At 39.7% G+C, this 13,857-nt stretch overlaps 1 protein-coding gene and 1 non-coding gene across 4 annotated transcripts; both read right to left on the bottom strand.

The window, feature by feature from the left end:
* Positions 1 to 3,633: 3,633 nt before the first annotated feature.
* Positions 3,634 to 13,496, bottom strand: LOC131310817 (transcription factor SRM1). 3 transcript variants are annotated; one of them, XM_058338031.1, is made up of 5 exons: positions 12,909 to 13,399; positions 12,132 to 12,180; positions 11,993 to 12,052; positions 11,334 to 11,876; positions 3,634 to 4,572 (listed from the first exon to the last, which is right to left on the bottom strand). In XM_058338031.1, exons 4-5 carry the CDS (start codon positions 11,720 to 11,722, stop codon positions 4,092 to 4,094), a joined length of 870 nt encoding a protein of 289 aa, XP_058194014.1. In that variant the 5' UTR covers positions 11,723 to 11,876; positions 11,993 to 12,052; positions 12,132 to 12,180; positions 12,909 to 13,399; the 3' UTR covers positions 3,634 to 4,091. The 3 variants fall into 3 exon arrangements, with proteins under 3 accessions (XP_058194014.1, XP_058194012.1, XP_058194013.1); XM_058338029.1 differs by having other exon boundaries at positions 11,334 to 12,052; positions 12,914 to 13,496; XM_058338030.1 differs by lacking the exon at positions 12,909 to 13,399 and having other exon boundaries at positions 12,132 to 12,396.
* LOC131312250 (small nucleolar RNA snoR100) lies at positions 8,199 to 8,306 on the bottom strand. Its single transcript, XR_009195817.1, has one exon. It is a non-coding gene; the product is annotated as a small nucleolar RNA snoR100 (small nucleolar RNA).
* Positions 13,497 to 13,857: the final 361 nt, after the last annotated feature.

Below are 13,857 nucleotides of genomic sequence, written 5' to 3'. Positions count from 1 at the left end.
CATCCACCAAATCTTCCAAAATCTCATCCAAGGTACACAATCTAGCAATGCAAGACTAGGTAGCCCCTTGACCTAACCCATCAAGCTTGACATTTGAAAGATTGAGATAGGGAGAGAGAGAGAGGGGGCCGGCCTTTAGAGAGAGAGAGGGAGCTCAATTTTTGGCTATAAATAGAGCCACCCCCATGCCATTCAATTCACACCTTTCCATTCTTCAACTTCTCTCTCTAAAAAATCCTAGTGTTCTAGTTTGTTCTTACTTTGTTCTTGAGTGTTCTTGAGTTCTTCAAGAAACTCATCCAAAGCTGCCAATAAACCGCCACCCGACCACCCTTCGATCCATAAAGTAGAGTAGTGTTAGTCAAGAAGAAGTTTCGAGAGAAACTATTCTCTTTCGAAGCTCCCGAAGGCATACCGTAGGAAGTTACTCCGTCCGACCGCCGATCACCGTCCGTAAGCCGTTACTACCGCCTAGAAGAACGGTAAGGAAATCATTACTTACTTACTTACTCAAGTATAACGTTGTAGTTTTGAATTTCTAAGAAAGAACGGTTTTCGAAAGTTAAAACGTTACCATGTGAATCGAAGTATTCGTATTTTGATATTTCAAGGAGTATGAGTTTGTATACATGAATCGATTGTGTTACTTGTGGTATATTATAGAATTGGATGATCTTATTAGAATGTTTCATGCTTACTTTTGTCCTACCGCTGAGTCTTTGCATGGAATCGAGACACGAGAACCGAGAAAGTAGAAACATGGCACCTAGGGTGTGGTTAATGAAAGGAAATGTATTCCGAGAAAGGAAATATTTTTGAAACTACATTATGACCGGTTTTGGTGCATAATGTGAGTTGTGTGTGTGTGTGCCAATGGGAACCCGGCGCGGCGAAACCATTGTGAGGATACTCGGGAGACCGGCGCGGCGGAACCGAGGTTGGGTGTGTGGCTTGGTTATCCTCAGTACAGAGCCAATGCAATTGTGTGCCAATGGGAACCCGGTGCGGCGGAACCATTGTGAGGATACTCGGGAACCCGGAACGGCGGAACCGAGGTTGGGTGTGTTCAAAAATGATTTTTGGAAAGATTGAATGGTATGTGAAAATGTTGACACAATCTACGATGAGTCGCGTAGGAGAAACTCAGAAAATCTTGGACACCAACGATAGTTGATTAAAGAATATGGATGTGTCATTGTTAGCTGTGTATACGTGTATCATGTGGAAATCGATGATTGTATAACCTGTTGTTTGTAAGTTATGGGTTAGTGGGTATGGGATTGTTCTGCTGAGCTTTTGTAGCTCATGGTGTTACCTTTGGTGACCCTAACATATTATATCGGTGGTGACACTGGTATAATATGTCAAACTTTGTAGATGTTCAAGACGAACAGTTCACCGTGGAAGCTTTTGGAGCAGAGGAGCTTGCCAGAATGGAGGAGCAAGCGGAGCAGTAGTTAGGAACCCTAGCTATCTCCCTTGTTGAGTAAATGTACCCTTTACTTATGATGTATTTATGATGTAATAATGAGCCAGACTCTCTTTATTATGTAATAAATGCCTCATTAACGTACCCAAAATTCGGGGGGTTACAAATTTTTCTATCAATATGGATCTTATTTGATAGATCTCATTTAGATCTTTAATACGGTACAAAAAAAATTGAAAAATTATTTTTCATTTACTTTATTTTTTAGTTTGAAAATGTAAAATAAGTACTTATTTTTTAAGGTGTTCTGGAACGGGGCCTAATTTGGATTGATTTGGGTTTTGCCTTTGTGTTACAAACAGTTCCCCATTTGAGAGGGCGAGAGAGCACGCGCAGAGAGGCCAAAGAAAAATGGCAAAACGAAATCTCAAAATTTGAGGTCTGATGTGGTTTTCTTGGGAGTTTCAATTGTTGAATTAGCCATGTTCCACTTTCTCAAATAAGTACTACTTAAAAAAATAAGAATCGATTTTCAAACTTAAAAATAATGGACTTAAGAAAATAATTTTTCATTTTTTCTTGCAGGATTGACAGATCTTGATGAGATCTCTATCAAATAAGATTCATATTGCATAATTTTTTTATTTCAGTAAGCTTATTATTTTTAAGCTTAAAAATTACAAATAAGTACTTATTTTTTAAGAAAGAATACTGGAACGGCTAGTTCGGGAATACAGTTCAACCGTTAAATGGTTCTTGGAAAATTGGGTTTAATTATTGGTAGTTGATTGTAGGCATAAAGATGCCAGGGTTAAAAAGGAGCCAAATTTAGAAGGTAATTAAGGAAAGTAGCCAAATTTTGACTTTGCCACTATTAGAGCATTTTGGCTAAATTATGGGGGGGAAAACACCGAAGCAAATTCCATGTTACCATAGACAAATTCAAATCCAAATTTGGCTTTCCAGATTATAAAAAAAAAAAAGGAAGCAGCCCAAATTTGGCTTTGGCCATAAAAAAATAGCTTGAACCAGATGAGATGCTCTTACCTAGCTACTTCTATCCTTTCTTCTCTCATTCGAAGTTCTAGTATAAGAAACATCGCAAGTCTACAAGTTCACTAAGAACTGAATTTGAATGGCAACAAAATCAAATCACAGCTTCATGAAGGTTTTACTTGAATCAATGACTAAAGGCTGATTGAACACATAAATTGAAGATGACAAGATAATAAAACTAACATAGTTCTTTCCATTACTTTATCTTCCTTTGATAAATCCCTTTACAAATCCTTCATCTGGATCACTCCATGTATTCCGTGGGAATATAATCCTTTTTCACTATTCCAGGCAAAGTATATATTTTCTCTTTCGCAATCCATCAAAGAGAGTAGCACTCGAATAAAAGCATTCACAAGAAGGCTCTCATCACCTGAAGGCACTGGATCTTCAAATAAACAAAACATAAGAGAAGTAACTCCACAGATGAGAGAGAGAGAGAGAGAGAGAGAGAGAGAGGACGTAACTTCGATTCACCATGCAAGCACAACACATCTCCAAAATCTGGTTTTGGTCTTGGATTTGTCAAGGAAATGGAAATGAGATTACCGAAAACAATTCATTTTTCTATCCATAAATGAACATGTGGGGTACATAATTCTCTTTTCTGGCAAAAATCTCAGTTACCTCCGTACTTTCCTAAACCAACCGCACCCACAAAAACAAATTAAGTTGTTTCCTTCCACTGCATTGTAATTTCCAACGTTAGGCGCTGCTATTCGCAGCCTTTTATTTTCTCTCATAACCCACTACATTTCGCTAAATGGTTATTGAAAATCATACATAACATTTCGGTAAATAGCTGTTGAAAATAAGATTATATTTCGGTAACTACATGTCGAAAATATGTTCAACTTTCAGTAAACAACTGCCGAACATATATTTTCGGTAAATAACTATTGAAAAAAATATTATATTTCGGTAATTGGATGCTGAAAATATATCTCAATTTCGGTAACTAACTGTCGAGTATAATTGAAAATTTTTAACATGTTATGGGAGAAAATAAAAGGCTGCGAATAGCAGCGCCACCAACGTTTTATCTTTTTTTTTCTTTTTGCCTCGGCAAATCCCAGACAAAAACACAGAAGTAGTTGAAAGAATTACCATCTATTCATTTCAACATCAGTCATCAATTCCTGCTAAAATACACAAACACAACCTCTAAACATTATCAATACGAACTCATACCGGGCCTTCGCACAATTTGTGCTCTTACATGTTTCTCAAAATAGTCGGAAAACAAAGATATAAAAGAGGATCAAGGCTTTCCACAATTATGGCCATAAAATAACCTTAAACCATAATCAACTAGCATCTTTATGTCTAATAACTGAATGTCTAACTGAACTAAGAGAAACTAGATTGTTGTGTACCCCTAAATGCTGCCACATATTCCACAGCAGCCTATATACAGATGCACACGGTTCCTACTAGCTTATTCGGACTTGACTGATACAAATAAAAAAGATAAACTCGTTCGACAACTGATGTTTGCAAAGAAGCAACTTTATTATTCCAGCTCAGCCAAAGAACAAAACGACCCAAAGTGAATATGAGCTTTGTAGTCTTCTTGTGCTTGTACAATTTGCTAGTAGAAAGTACATTACCTATGAGCAGATGCGTGTGGCATCGGATACGTCATTGGACCCATGTTCATTGGGGTGCCAGGAACTGGAGCTCTGATACCATATGCAATATGTGGTGGAGGAAGGCTCACTGGTGTGCCAACCGCTGAGACAAGAGGTCCTACTGGTTGCCCTATAGTCGGCGGGCCATACATTCCAACCCCTGAGGGAGCACCTTGGGTCTGAGAGGGTGCTTTGTTAGCTTTACTAGAAGCCCCTGAAGAAGAAACATTTGTTTGACCAGTAATGGGTGCTTGGGACACCGCAACATCTCCACCATTGACATTAGTGATATCATGAATGCTTGATCGCCTCCGGTCTTTGTTCATAGAATTCAAACGAATGAAGTATTTCTGTGCATGGCTTGCCACTTGTGTAGGTGTTCTCGTCACCACAAAGTTTCGGGATATGCTTCGCCAATCGCCTTTCCCGTACTTATCCAAACCAAGAAGAAATAATCTGATTTGGAAAAAAAAAAGCCAGAAAACGGGAAAAAGAGAGAGGTTACCATAAACTTAACTTGATGATATTATTATTGAGAAATGCACTTGTTAAAGAGTTAAGGTAAAATTAACATTTATTCATTTAAAGAAAAAAACAGGGAGTATATGTAATACAATAGGAAATTGCCGAAGTAGAAGGTATCCTCAAATTTCAATCCTTGTTTCATCACGGTGATAAACATAAATAGGTGCATGAACAAGCAAACCAACATACTAAGAGCATCCGCAATGGGAATAATCAAAATCGATAACCAAAATGTGCCACGTCAGCATTTGATTATCCATTTAGTTCATAATCAAACCTAACAAACTTGATCTCCACATTGGTTATTTTTGTATCCCTATAAAAAAACCCCCCTACAATACGCAATACATCTATGTCCAATTGCAAACGAGTTCCAATCACGCACCCGACCACACCAAATTATTCGTCTCGATGAGACGATTCTAATGTGAGGTGTTTTTTAATTTTTTAGTTTTGAATTTGGTTATTGGGTTTGGTTATTGAGTTTTGGTTATTGGTAAAAGTTGTTAAGTTTGGTTATTCAAAGGTCAAAATTTGATGAGTTGCTATGAGGTTGCTAAGTTTGGTTATTACAATGTGAGCACTTTTTTGAGCAAACATTGCTAACTTTAGCAACCTTTTAGTTTTGATTATTACATTGTGGATGCTCTAACATACTAGCTAGGGGGTGAAAATCGGTCAATTGACTCAGTTCGGTTCGGTTTGGTTTTGGTGGTGTTCGGGACCGAACCGATTGGTTTGGGGTAATGTAGCCGGGATCCGACCCCGACCGAAAAAAACAAAGGACCGAAATTAGTTCGGGTGGTTCGGTCCGGTCGTTTTTTCGGTCCGGCGTTAAGATTGAAATGTACGGTTGAGCTGAGATTTGTTGTTTTTTTAGGGTTTAATAAGATGGATGGCTTTGATTGATCAATCCAAATCGGTATAGTTTTGGGGTATATCGGTTCGATTCGGAGAGATTTCCAAGTAACCGAGACCGAATTGAAAATTGATCGGTTCGGTCCAAACTGAAGCCGACCAATCCCACCCTTATCCCGACCGAAAACGGAAACAGTTTTTTCCATTTTTTTTCGGTCCTTCAATTTTTCTTTCACCCCTAATACTAGCTAATAGCTATCACCTCCTTTGCTTATATATGATGGATTTGACTAGTTTCACGCAAATTACCTCTGACTTTGCCTTTAGTAAACAACCGAAAACGTAAACCAGATAACAATAGTAATAATGGCAAGCATATCGCTGATAACCCTTTCCATATCTCGAGGGAAAATCTATGGTGATGATTCAGATATAATATTAGTTTAGCATGATATACTATCAGTTTAACATAACCGTTGAGCTGCTTGAGCAACATGCTCGATTAGGTTCAGTTCAGACTATTAACAGAGTACACAAATGATTGCTAGAATATGTATTGTTCAATGAACATGAGCGAAAAACGTGGTACACCACATTGTAAATTGTGGTCTGCTCACAGAAGACTTCTATTGATAACAGTATCAGAATGGGAAATCTATACATCATCAAGTTTCTTCACAGCGTCGAACATCCCCTAAAACAAAAAGTCGACCGTTTTGCAAATTAACCATGAAAAGCACATTTCTAGGAGAATATGTGATTTTGTGGTGGCAGACCTCCTTTAGTTACTCACTACAAGTAAAGAAAGCACAGGGAAGGAATTAACTGAACGAAATCAAGATATATTTTGTTGTTTGGACACCTATATAGAATGGAGGAAATCTACTAACTGTGCATGAAATTTAGGTGTCCAAATAGCTGTGCACGAGCGTAGCCAAAATACCCTTGTTAAATCACAATAACACCCTTATTTGTCTAAAAGCACAACTCTTATTCGTCTCTCTCTCTAGGACCATGAACCTCCAGAGCCATAGAAGTACCATCACCTTCACAAACCCATCGAACAATTGCAAAATAAAAAGGTCCAAATTCTTCACCCTCTTTGCTTTTTAACAATCCAAATTCACAAACCCCATTCCCAATCATCAAAATTTTGACTTCTCCCATTCAAAAACCCAAACCCACCAGATAAAGAAATGGAGGTCAATAAAACTGTAATGCTGTAGTGGAGATACTTCCACACTGGACTCCACTGACGAATCGACCTGCCGCTTCTCTCCCTCTCAATAAAACACCGGGTGTTGGCTGGGGTTAAGGTTGGGGCTATGAAAAAACCATCAGCCTCTTTGTAGCCTAGGTGTCAAATGCTTTGGGAAGTAACATCCCGTACAAGCAAGGAAAAGCCATCAGCCTGTTCATACCTATGTTTCAATGCAAGGGTGTTGAGCAATCCAAATTCCAGATATATTTTGTGATTCTGCTTCACCGCGTTCTAATTCTCCTCTTCTTAACTCTCCTACAGTTCTGCGCTTCCTACATTGATGGCTAGACCTTGAAGTTACTCCATTCTGACATGAAAGATTCTAATTCCAGCTGCTTAATTCATTCCCCACGGAAGGATTAAAACCCTAACCAAAACCAAGAAGGGTGGGGAAGCCAATCGTAGCTCTTAGATTCCCTTGATTTAACCCCTAATCTCTGAGGACTGAATGAAGGGGGATTAAGGCTTCTTAGTCATTGGACATCAAATCCTAGAACAAGATTTGGCTCCAGATTGATCTTCTCCTTAGTTTCCTTGGTAAAGGAATGTGGCCCACCGCAGCATTTTGCAAGTGGTCCAGGGATTAAAAAATCAAACCACCAACATGGCATTAAAACAGTGCCACCAAAAGGGAATAAAGTTGGTCGGTCGGGTTATAATCCCATCCCCAGTATGCAACAAAACAAGAAACCGGGGTTGTACTATCTCAAACTACTCCAATCCCATGGGACTGGGTCCCACAACCAACCATTAGAGTTAATGAACAAAGGTACTGACATCGAATTGCCTCCTATTTAACTTTTTGTTTGTCAAACTCCAACAATGTATCATTTCCAATGTTACATGGATCCTTCATTTTCGCTAAAGTACCCGTGTCGATGTGTCCGACACCCTTAACCATTTTGGACATTTGGATCCTCTAATTGTTATGATATTTACATGAAAGGAAAAGCGATATTTCAATTATTTCACATGGATAGGAAATAGCAAAAACATATTTCTCTTAATCTTCTTGTTTAAACACATTTCTAAATATAATTTACGGAACATAATTTGAAAAAATTATGCACTATATACTACAACAAGTGTTCAGGACGTGTCCCCAAACCCATACCCAATTTGGGGACACATATCCCAGTATCCTAAGATTTCAGTTTAGAAAAGTCCGACGCTTGGACTTGCACCCGCACCCGAGTCCATGTAACATAGATCATTTCAAGAGTTGAGACCAAACAAACTTCAACCTTTTCCAGTCCTCAAATACGACAACAACAACAACATAACAGAACCCATCTAGTCCCCAATCATTGGAGGTATGGGCGGAGGATGATTGGAGACAGACCTAACATTTGGCAATATATGCACAAAATGGCTGCTCTCAGAATACCACTGAAACAGTGGCCCCCCTAAACCTCCAAGAACCGAGGAGCTACATGGACGTTTTGTTGTAGAACCAAGCCCCTAAATCAAAGCCAAATGGCATCAGAGAAGGCAGGCCTAAAGACCCAAAACAATTTATGTGCACATTACCATGCTTCCTTCATTGATAGTCCAAAGCATCAGTATGCACAAAATTTTCCAGTCCTCAAATCCTACAGATATTCTTCCACCCTTGTAAAATAAACGACCTCATGGCTTCCTGAACTCTAAAAACCATCATATCATAGGCTGTCTAATCTTTAGTACGATACTGGAATTATAAAGTAAGCAATAGTCACTGACTCACTACCATATTGTGATGGATGCATAGAGGTAAAGTTTTACTCAGCATAACAATACAGATTACGAAAACAAAATGTGTATGCAATTTACTGAAACAAAGCACATCACAGTTTCAGCCCATTTATTTTGCTTCAGCCAGGGGCTATCCTGGTCTCCTAGAAGCCAAGCAATAAACTACAGAAAATCTCTCTGAGGCTCTCTCAATGCTTTTCTTTTCTTATTGTACTGGTTTCAGTTTTTTATCCTTGTAATGAATGTAATTTTTTTTGCCAATAAAAAAAAAAGTACAGAAAATCTCATTTCATGATTCTAGTTTGACTCCATGGGACTGAAACTCAAACTCTGCATACAGCCCAACATTCAAGTACGTAGTACATACAGTCTCTAGGATGTGGAAACTCAACCTAGAGTTACCACTGCGTGATTGCATATCAAGCTATCTACCACCCTTCCTCACATGCAACCCAGTCTTGCATGTGAAAATGTAAATTTTCATAGATAGAGTGAAACAGAATACGAAGGGGAGAAGCAAAAGGCAAACGGGGAACAAATGCAAATAGAGAGACCGGACCGCTCCACCAGTGCTCTGATACCCTGTTAAGTTACCAGTAGTCCCAAAAGCTTAAGCTAACAGGAAATGGGCCCACCAATGTATATCAAGATATCTAACACATGTAACTTATCAACAACAACAAAAAAAGGCCTCTGTGCATGTACTTCACATGAGATATTAATGTCATCGATTGCAATCAATTGCCAAACACAACAAGTTTAGAGATCAACACTATATGGTTAGACAAGAGAGGAAGTTAAGAACTTGCTTCCTACCAACACTCCCAAACGAGAAAGAAAGAAGCAGATCAGTAGTATTCTTCCTAAGCTCGTAGGAGGTAGCTTAAGTATAAAGAATTTTGCATGCTTTTGAACTGAACCAATAAGAATACTTGCAAGCCGCTGAAGTTGGACCAGATTTCAAAGACTGAAACTTCCCATCCAGTCCCGAATAGCAGAAGTTCATCAAGAAAACTGCTCCTATGGAATCAACTAATCCTCCTATACTCTAAGTTGTCTCTGAAACCTGAACCTACGTACTATAAGCGGTTTCCAAAGGTCCAAATTGGGAATTGTTACACAAATAACTGTTCCAAGTCACTGCATCCTACTAAAAAGATGGCAATTCCATTTTACAATGTCAAGCTAATCTCATGGTAATTGGTAAGGGTAAGGTGCAATTAGACATTTCTATACCAAAGGGATAGGACATAGATATTAGTACAGGATATAATTGATTCCAAATATGTGGACCTCAATAAATAAAAGAAAGGGATACTGAACTTATTTGAGACAACAAATCCTTATGGCAGAAAACTAAACATTGACTTATATGGCCTCACAGTCATGGTGTAGCCAATTCGTGAGAGGCATCTAAGCTGCAGGCCCGCTGATATTTAGGGATGGCATTCGGGGTGGATATTGGCATATCCGTACTTGATCCCCGAAACCGAAACCCTAACCAAATCCGCCCCAATACCCGAACGGGGAGGGGAGGAATAAACCATAACCGAACCAAACGGGGTTCGGGTAATCCCCAAACCGAATGGGTACCCTAATTTGCAATGGAACCAACACCAGAGAGAGAGAGACACTGTGGCTGTAGCCCTATCAAACCAATCACAACCATTTACAATAATTACAAAGATCATCTACTATGTGCAAATCGGAAAACATCCATCAAAACCATTTACAGACTGATTCTAGAGTGAGGATGAAAAACTAACTCTATAAACTGCAACCACAACCAGAGAGAGAGAGTATCATGTGTGGGCTGAGCCTGAATCCCCAATCCCACATACAGCTCATACCTGATTTGAGTTTCTTCAGATCCACTTGCAGCTCATGTGTCCCAAACTCCGCATGTCCTTCTTCAAATCCACTTGGGCTGAGGTCGATGTCGGACGGAGAAGAGGAACAGAAAAGAATGGAGGAGAGGAGTGGAACTGAGGTCGATGAAACCTGATGATGATCGACGGCGAGAGGAGTGATGATGATCAGCGTGATTATGGGGAGAGAGGCGATTATATGAAAGGGAGGCGAGTGTGATTTGGAAAACCCTACACGCCAATGTTATACTTATGTATACATAGGGTATTTTTGTAATTTAATATTCGGTTTGGGTAACGGTTCGAGTAACAGCTAAACCATAACCGATACCCGTTCGGGTAGCCAAGACCTCAACTATATTCACGGGGAAAATTTCGGTTATGGTTCGGGGGAAATTTCGGTTATCAGTTCGGGTACTCATCGGTTCAATCCAAATTGCCATTCCTACTGATATTTCGCTGTCATTAGTACTAACTAAAAGCCTGTTACCCCAGGTTTTGAAATACGGTATGTAATAGGACTAGGTTGAGTATGACGCAAATCTAAAGAGACAGACCAGATGGCAATCAAGTATCATAACAACACCATAAACCACCATGGGCAGCTCCCCCAGATGAAAACAGAAAATGCCTTAACCCAAACTCATGCATGAGAAAATAGACCACATCAATCCTCTCTAGAAATAATTTGTTCTTTTCCTTTTAGACACAAACAAACTACATTCAAAATAAGATCCTGGGCAGAATGTAGGGTTTCTTTTCTTCAATCCAAAAAAGAAAAGAACAAATTTATCCACATTTTGTGCCTGTAAAACAGAATCAATAGTATGCTAATTCTTCTTTTAAGTCAAAGCATAACCCAATAATTCAAGGCAGAAACACGCTTACACATGCATAACCCATCAATCATCATGTAAAGAAGCATAAATAAAGAGTTAAGATGTTAAAATAATCAAAGAGTTTAGTCTCACCGGTGCTCATCCTCTGTCCAAGCAATACCCTTGCGGCGCTCCTGATCTGCTTTTGAACCCTTTCCTCCGTGATTTGAATCACTGTTAAAATTCCCAAAATGGCCACTCTTTTTACTTGGTCCTTCTTCAGCCGTGTGGCTTGTAGAACCACCATCTGAGGAGGACTTATAGCAAGGTAGAGGTACACAGCCGGACTCAATCTGGTTAATGTCCTCAACTAATAGCTCATAATGATGTTTAATCTCTTTGAAGGATTTCCCTTCAACATCTGCTGTAATCTTCTCCCACCGATCTAAAGAATCCTCACGATAAGTTGCTATGGCATTCTCAAAAGCCTTGTCCTGCTCTCTACTCCACTCGGAGCTATAGTCCGTTTCATCAGCTGTCATCTAGCCTTGTTTGATTCTGGTATCAAGTGTTTCACCGACAGGAACAAGAAGACGAATAACAAAAAGAATCTACCAAACACTCCTATAGCTTAAAAGCTTAAACACCCATCTCCACAACCATGGAATTATCTACAATTCTTCTCGAAAATTGGATCTGGATTATTTCCAAGAAAGGGTATCAGTGACAACTACCTAATCGGTATTTGGTAGACTGGTTATGCGAAGAGGATATGTCAGACCAAAAAGTAGGCAGGAAAGAAACAAACCAACCCTAGAAATAGCCCAAGTGAGCTCCACCAGTGACCAGAGCCAATAAATATCACCAAAAACCTGAGGTAAACAAGAAACTGATGATTTCAATGGTTATTTGCTTCAAAATTCATAAATTGGACACTAGCAAATTGCTGACCTATTGATGAAGAAGGAAGCAGCAGGTTCAGTTAGACCATGAGAAGTATCTGAAACCCATAAAACCATAAGATGCAATAAATGGCTGAGGGAAACAAGATAAAGTGCTGAAATTAAAGGCGACGGTGAATTAAATTCTGACGTAATTAGGGTTTTGGACTGTGAGAGAGGAAAGAGACTGTATGATAAAAACCAAACAAAAAGGAAAGACCCAGAAATCAGAAACGGGTAAAAACAGATTTCCAATTGACATTTCCTATTCCAACAAGGGAAAAAAAATCCCAATAACCAAAAGTCCTTATTGATAACAACAGTTTTGACAGCACAGCCCCACTGCAACACACAAACAGTATATATACCAACTGTACTACAACACACTTTTACAGCTTATACATAGCGGTGGCCTCCTAATTCTTTGTTTTCTTCTGCTCTGATTAACCAGACAGTAAAAACACCACCATTTACATTCAGTAGGGCACTACATATGGGAGTAATTTCATGAGATTGCAGTAGCCAAACTTCCAAATTTAGCTGCCAGACAAATACATTAACCACAAACAAATTTCATTATTTTCTTCAAAAGTTCAATTAAACATGGGTAATTCTTGCAGAGAACCAACTTTAATCTTTGATATAGGGAAATATAGAGAGACTACAGCAATCACATAAAAAAGTGAGATAGTAACATGTAACCAACAATTCATAGTACTTCCACCAAAATTTTGACTGTATACTCAACACTAGTAATAATGGAAAAAAATGTATCTTGGGACCAAACCTTACTCTGGCAAAATCTTCTTCTGAATCCCTCTCTGATGATAATCAGTGGATTCTCCCAAAAAAGAGCAAAACCCAAGTAAGTCGAATTAGAAATAGATTAATTGGATACAAATTTCCAACATTTTAACAGCCCCTTGGAAGTTCAAACCAGACCCCAGTAAAAAGCCCGATAGACTAAACCCTAATAATGAACAACCTGTGGGTACCACCACAGAAGCTATTTAAACAACCCGAGAAAACCCCATAATCAGAACAAGATAACATTTTGGGGAAAAGTACAAATGCGGGGCAAAAATTACAGGAGTAAGCAATGAAATTTCGTGTGATGTACTGATGTTGACGGGTATTCTGAAAAAATCAACAGCAAGTGCAGAAAGAGGGTGGGGACGGATCATATGGGTGTGAGTCGGTTGGGTCCCTACTGAGCAACCACTTGCAAATTGCAACAACTGAAGGTGACAGCTGGGGATTGGTGATTGATTATAAAAGGCTGGAATCTGCTAGGAACCCGTTAATATCTGACGCCCAAAGTCGTTAAGATAAATGGAGAAAGAGAGCAAACAAAATCGAAATTGGATAGAGAGAGAGACGGGGGAACAATTTCCAAATTGGGTGGGGGCAGAGGTGTCAAATGGGCCGGATCGGCACGGGCACGGCACGTTTGAAGGCGGCACGGCACGGCACAGGCAGGGATTTAATCCTGGCACGGTCGTAGTGGGCACACGGTACGACAAGGGCACGGAAGTGAGCGGGAACGACACGAGCACAGCACGAAAATTGGCCTGGTACGGCACGGCACGACACGGTCTTAGACGGGCACGGGACGGAAGTGGAATGGGGCACGAGTCACGGCACGGCACGACACGGTTCTAGACAGGCACGGCACGGGCACGGAAATGAGGGGGCACGGCACGGACACGGCACAGAAGTTGGTCTGGCACGACACG

The sequence above is a fragment of the Rhododendron vialii genome, chromosome 12a, assembly GCF_030253575.1.
Source record: "Rhododendron vialii isolate Sample 1 chromosome 12a, ASM3025357v1".
Taxonomy (NCBI): Eukaryota; Viridiplantae; Streptophyta; class Magnoliopsida; order Ericales; family Ericaceae; genus Rhododendron; species Rhododendron vialii.
Note: the sequence above shows the minus strand (reverse complement) of the source record. Positions and strands in the feature narration are given on the sequence as shown.

What these genes read in the sequence shown, in the direction of transcription:
- LOC131310817 (XM_058338029.1), bottom strand. Translation starts at nt 11,722, where the DNA reads ATGACAGCTGATGAAACGGACTATAGCTCCGAGTGGAGTAGAGAGCAG. An exon ending in TGGACAGAGGATGAGCACCG is followed by an intron (nt 4,573 to 11,333) that starts GTGAGACTAAAC and finishes TTTCCAAATCAG; the next exon opens with ATTATTTCTTCTTGGTTTGG.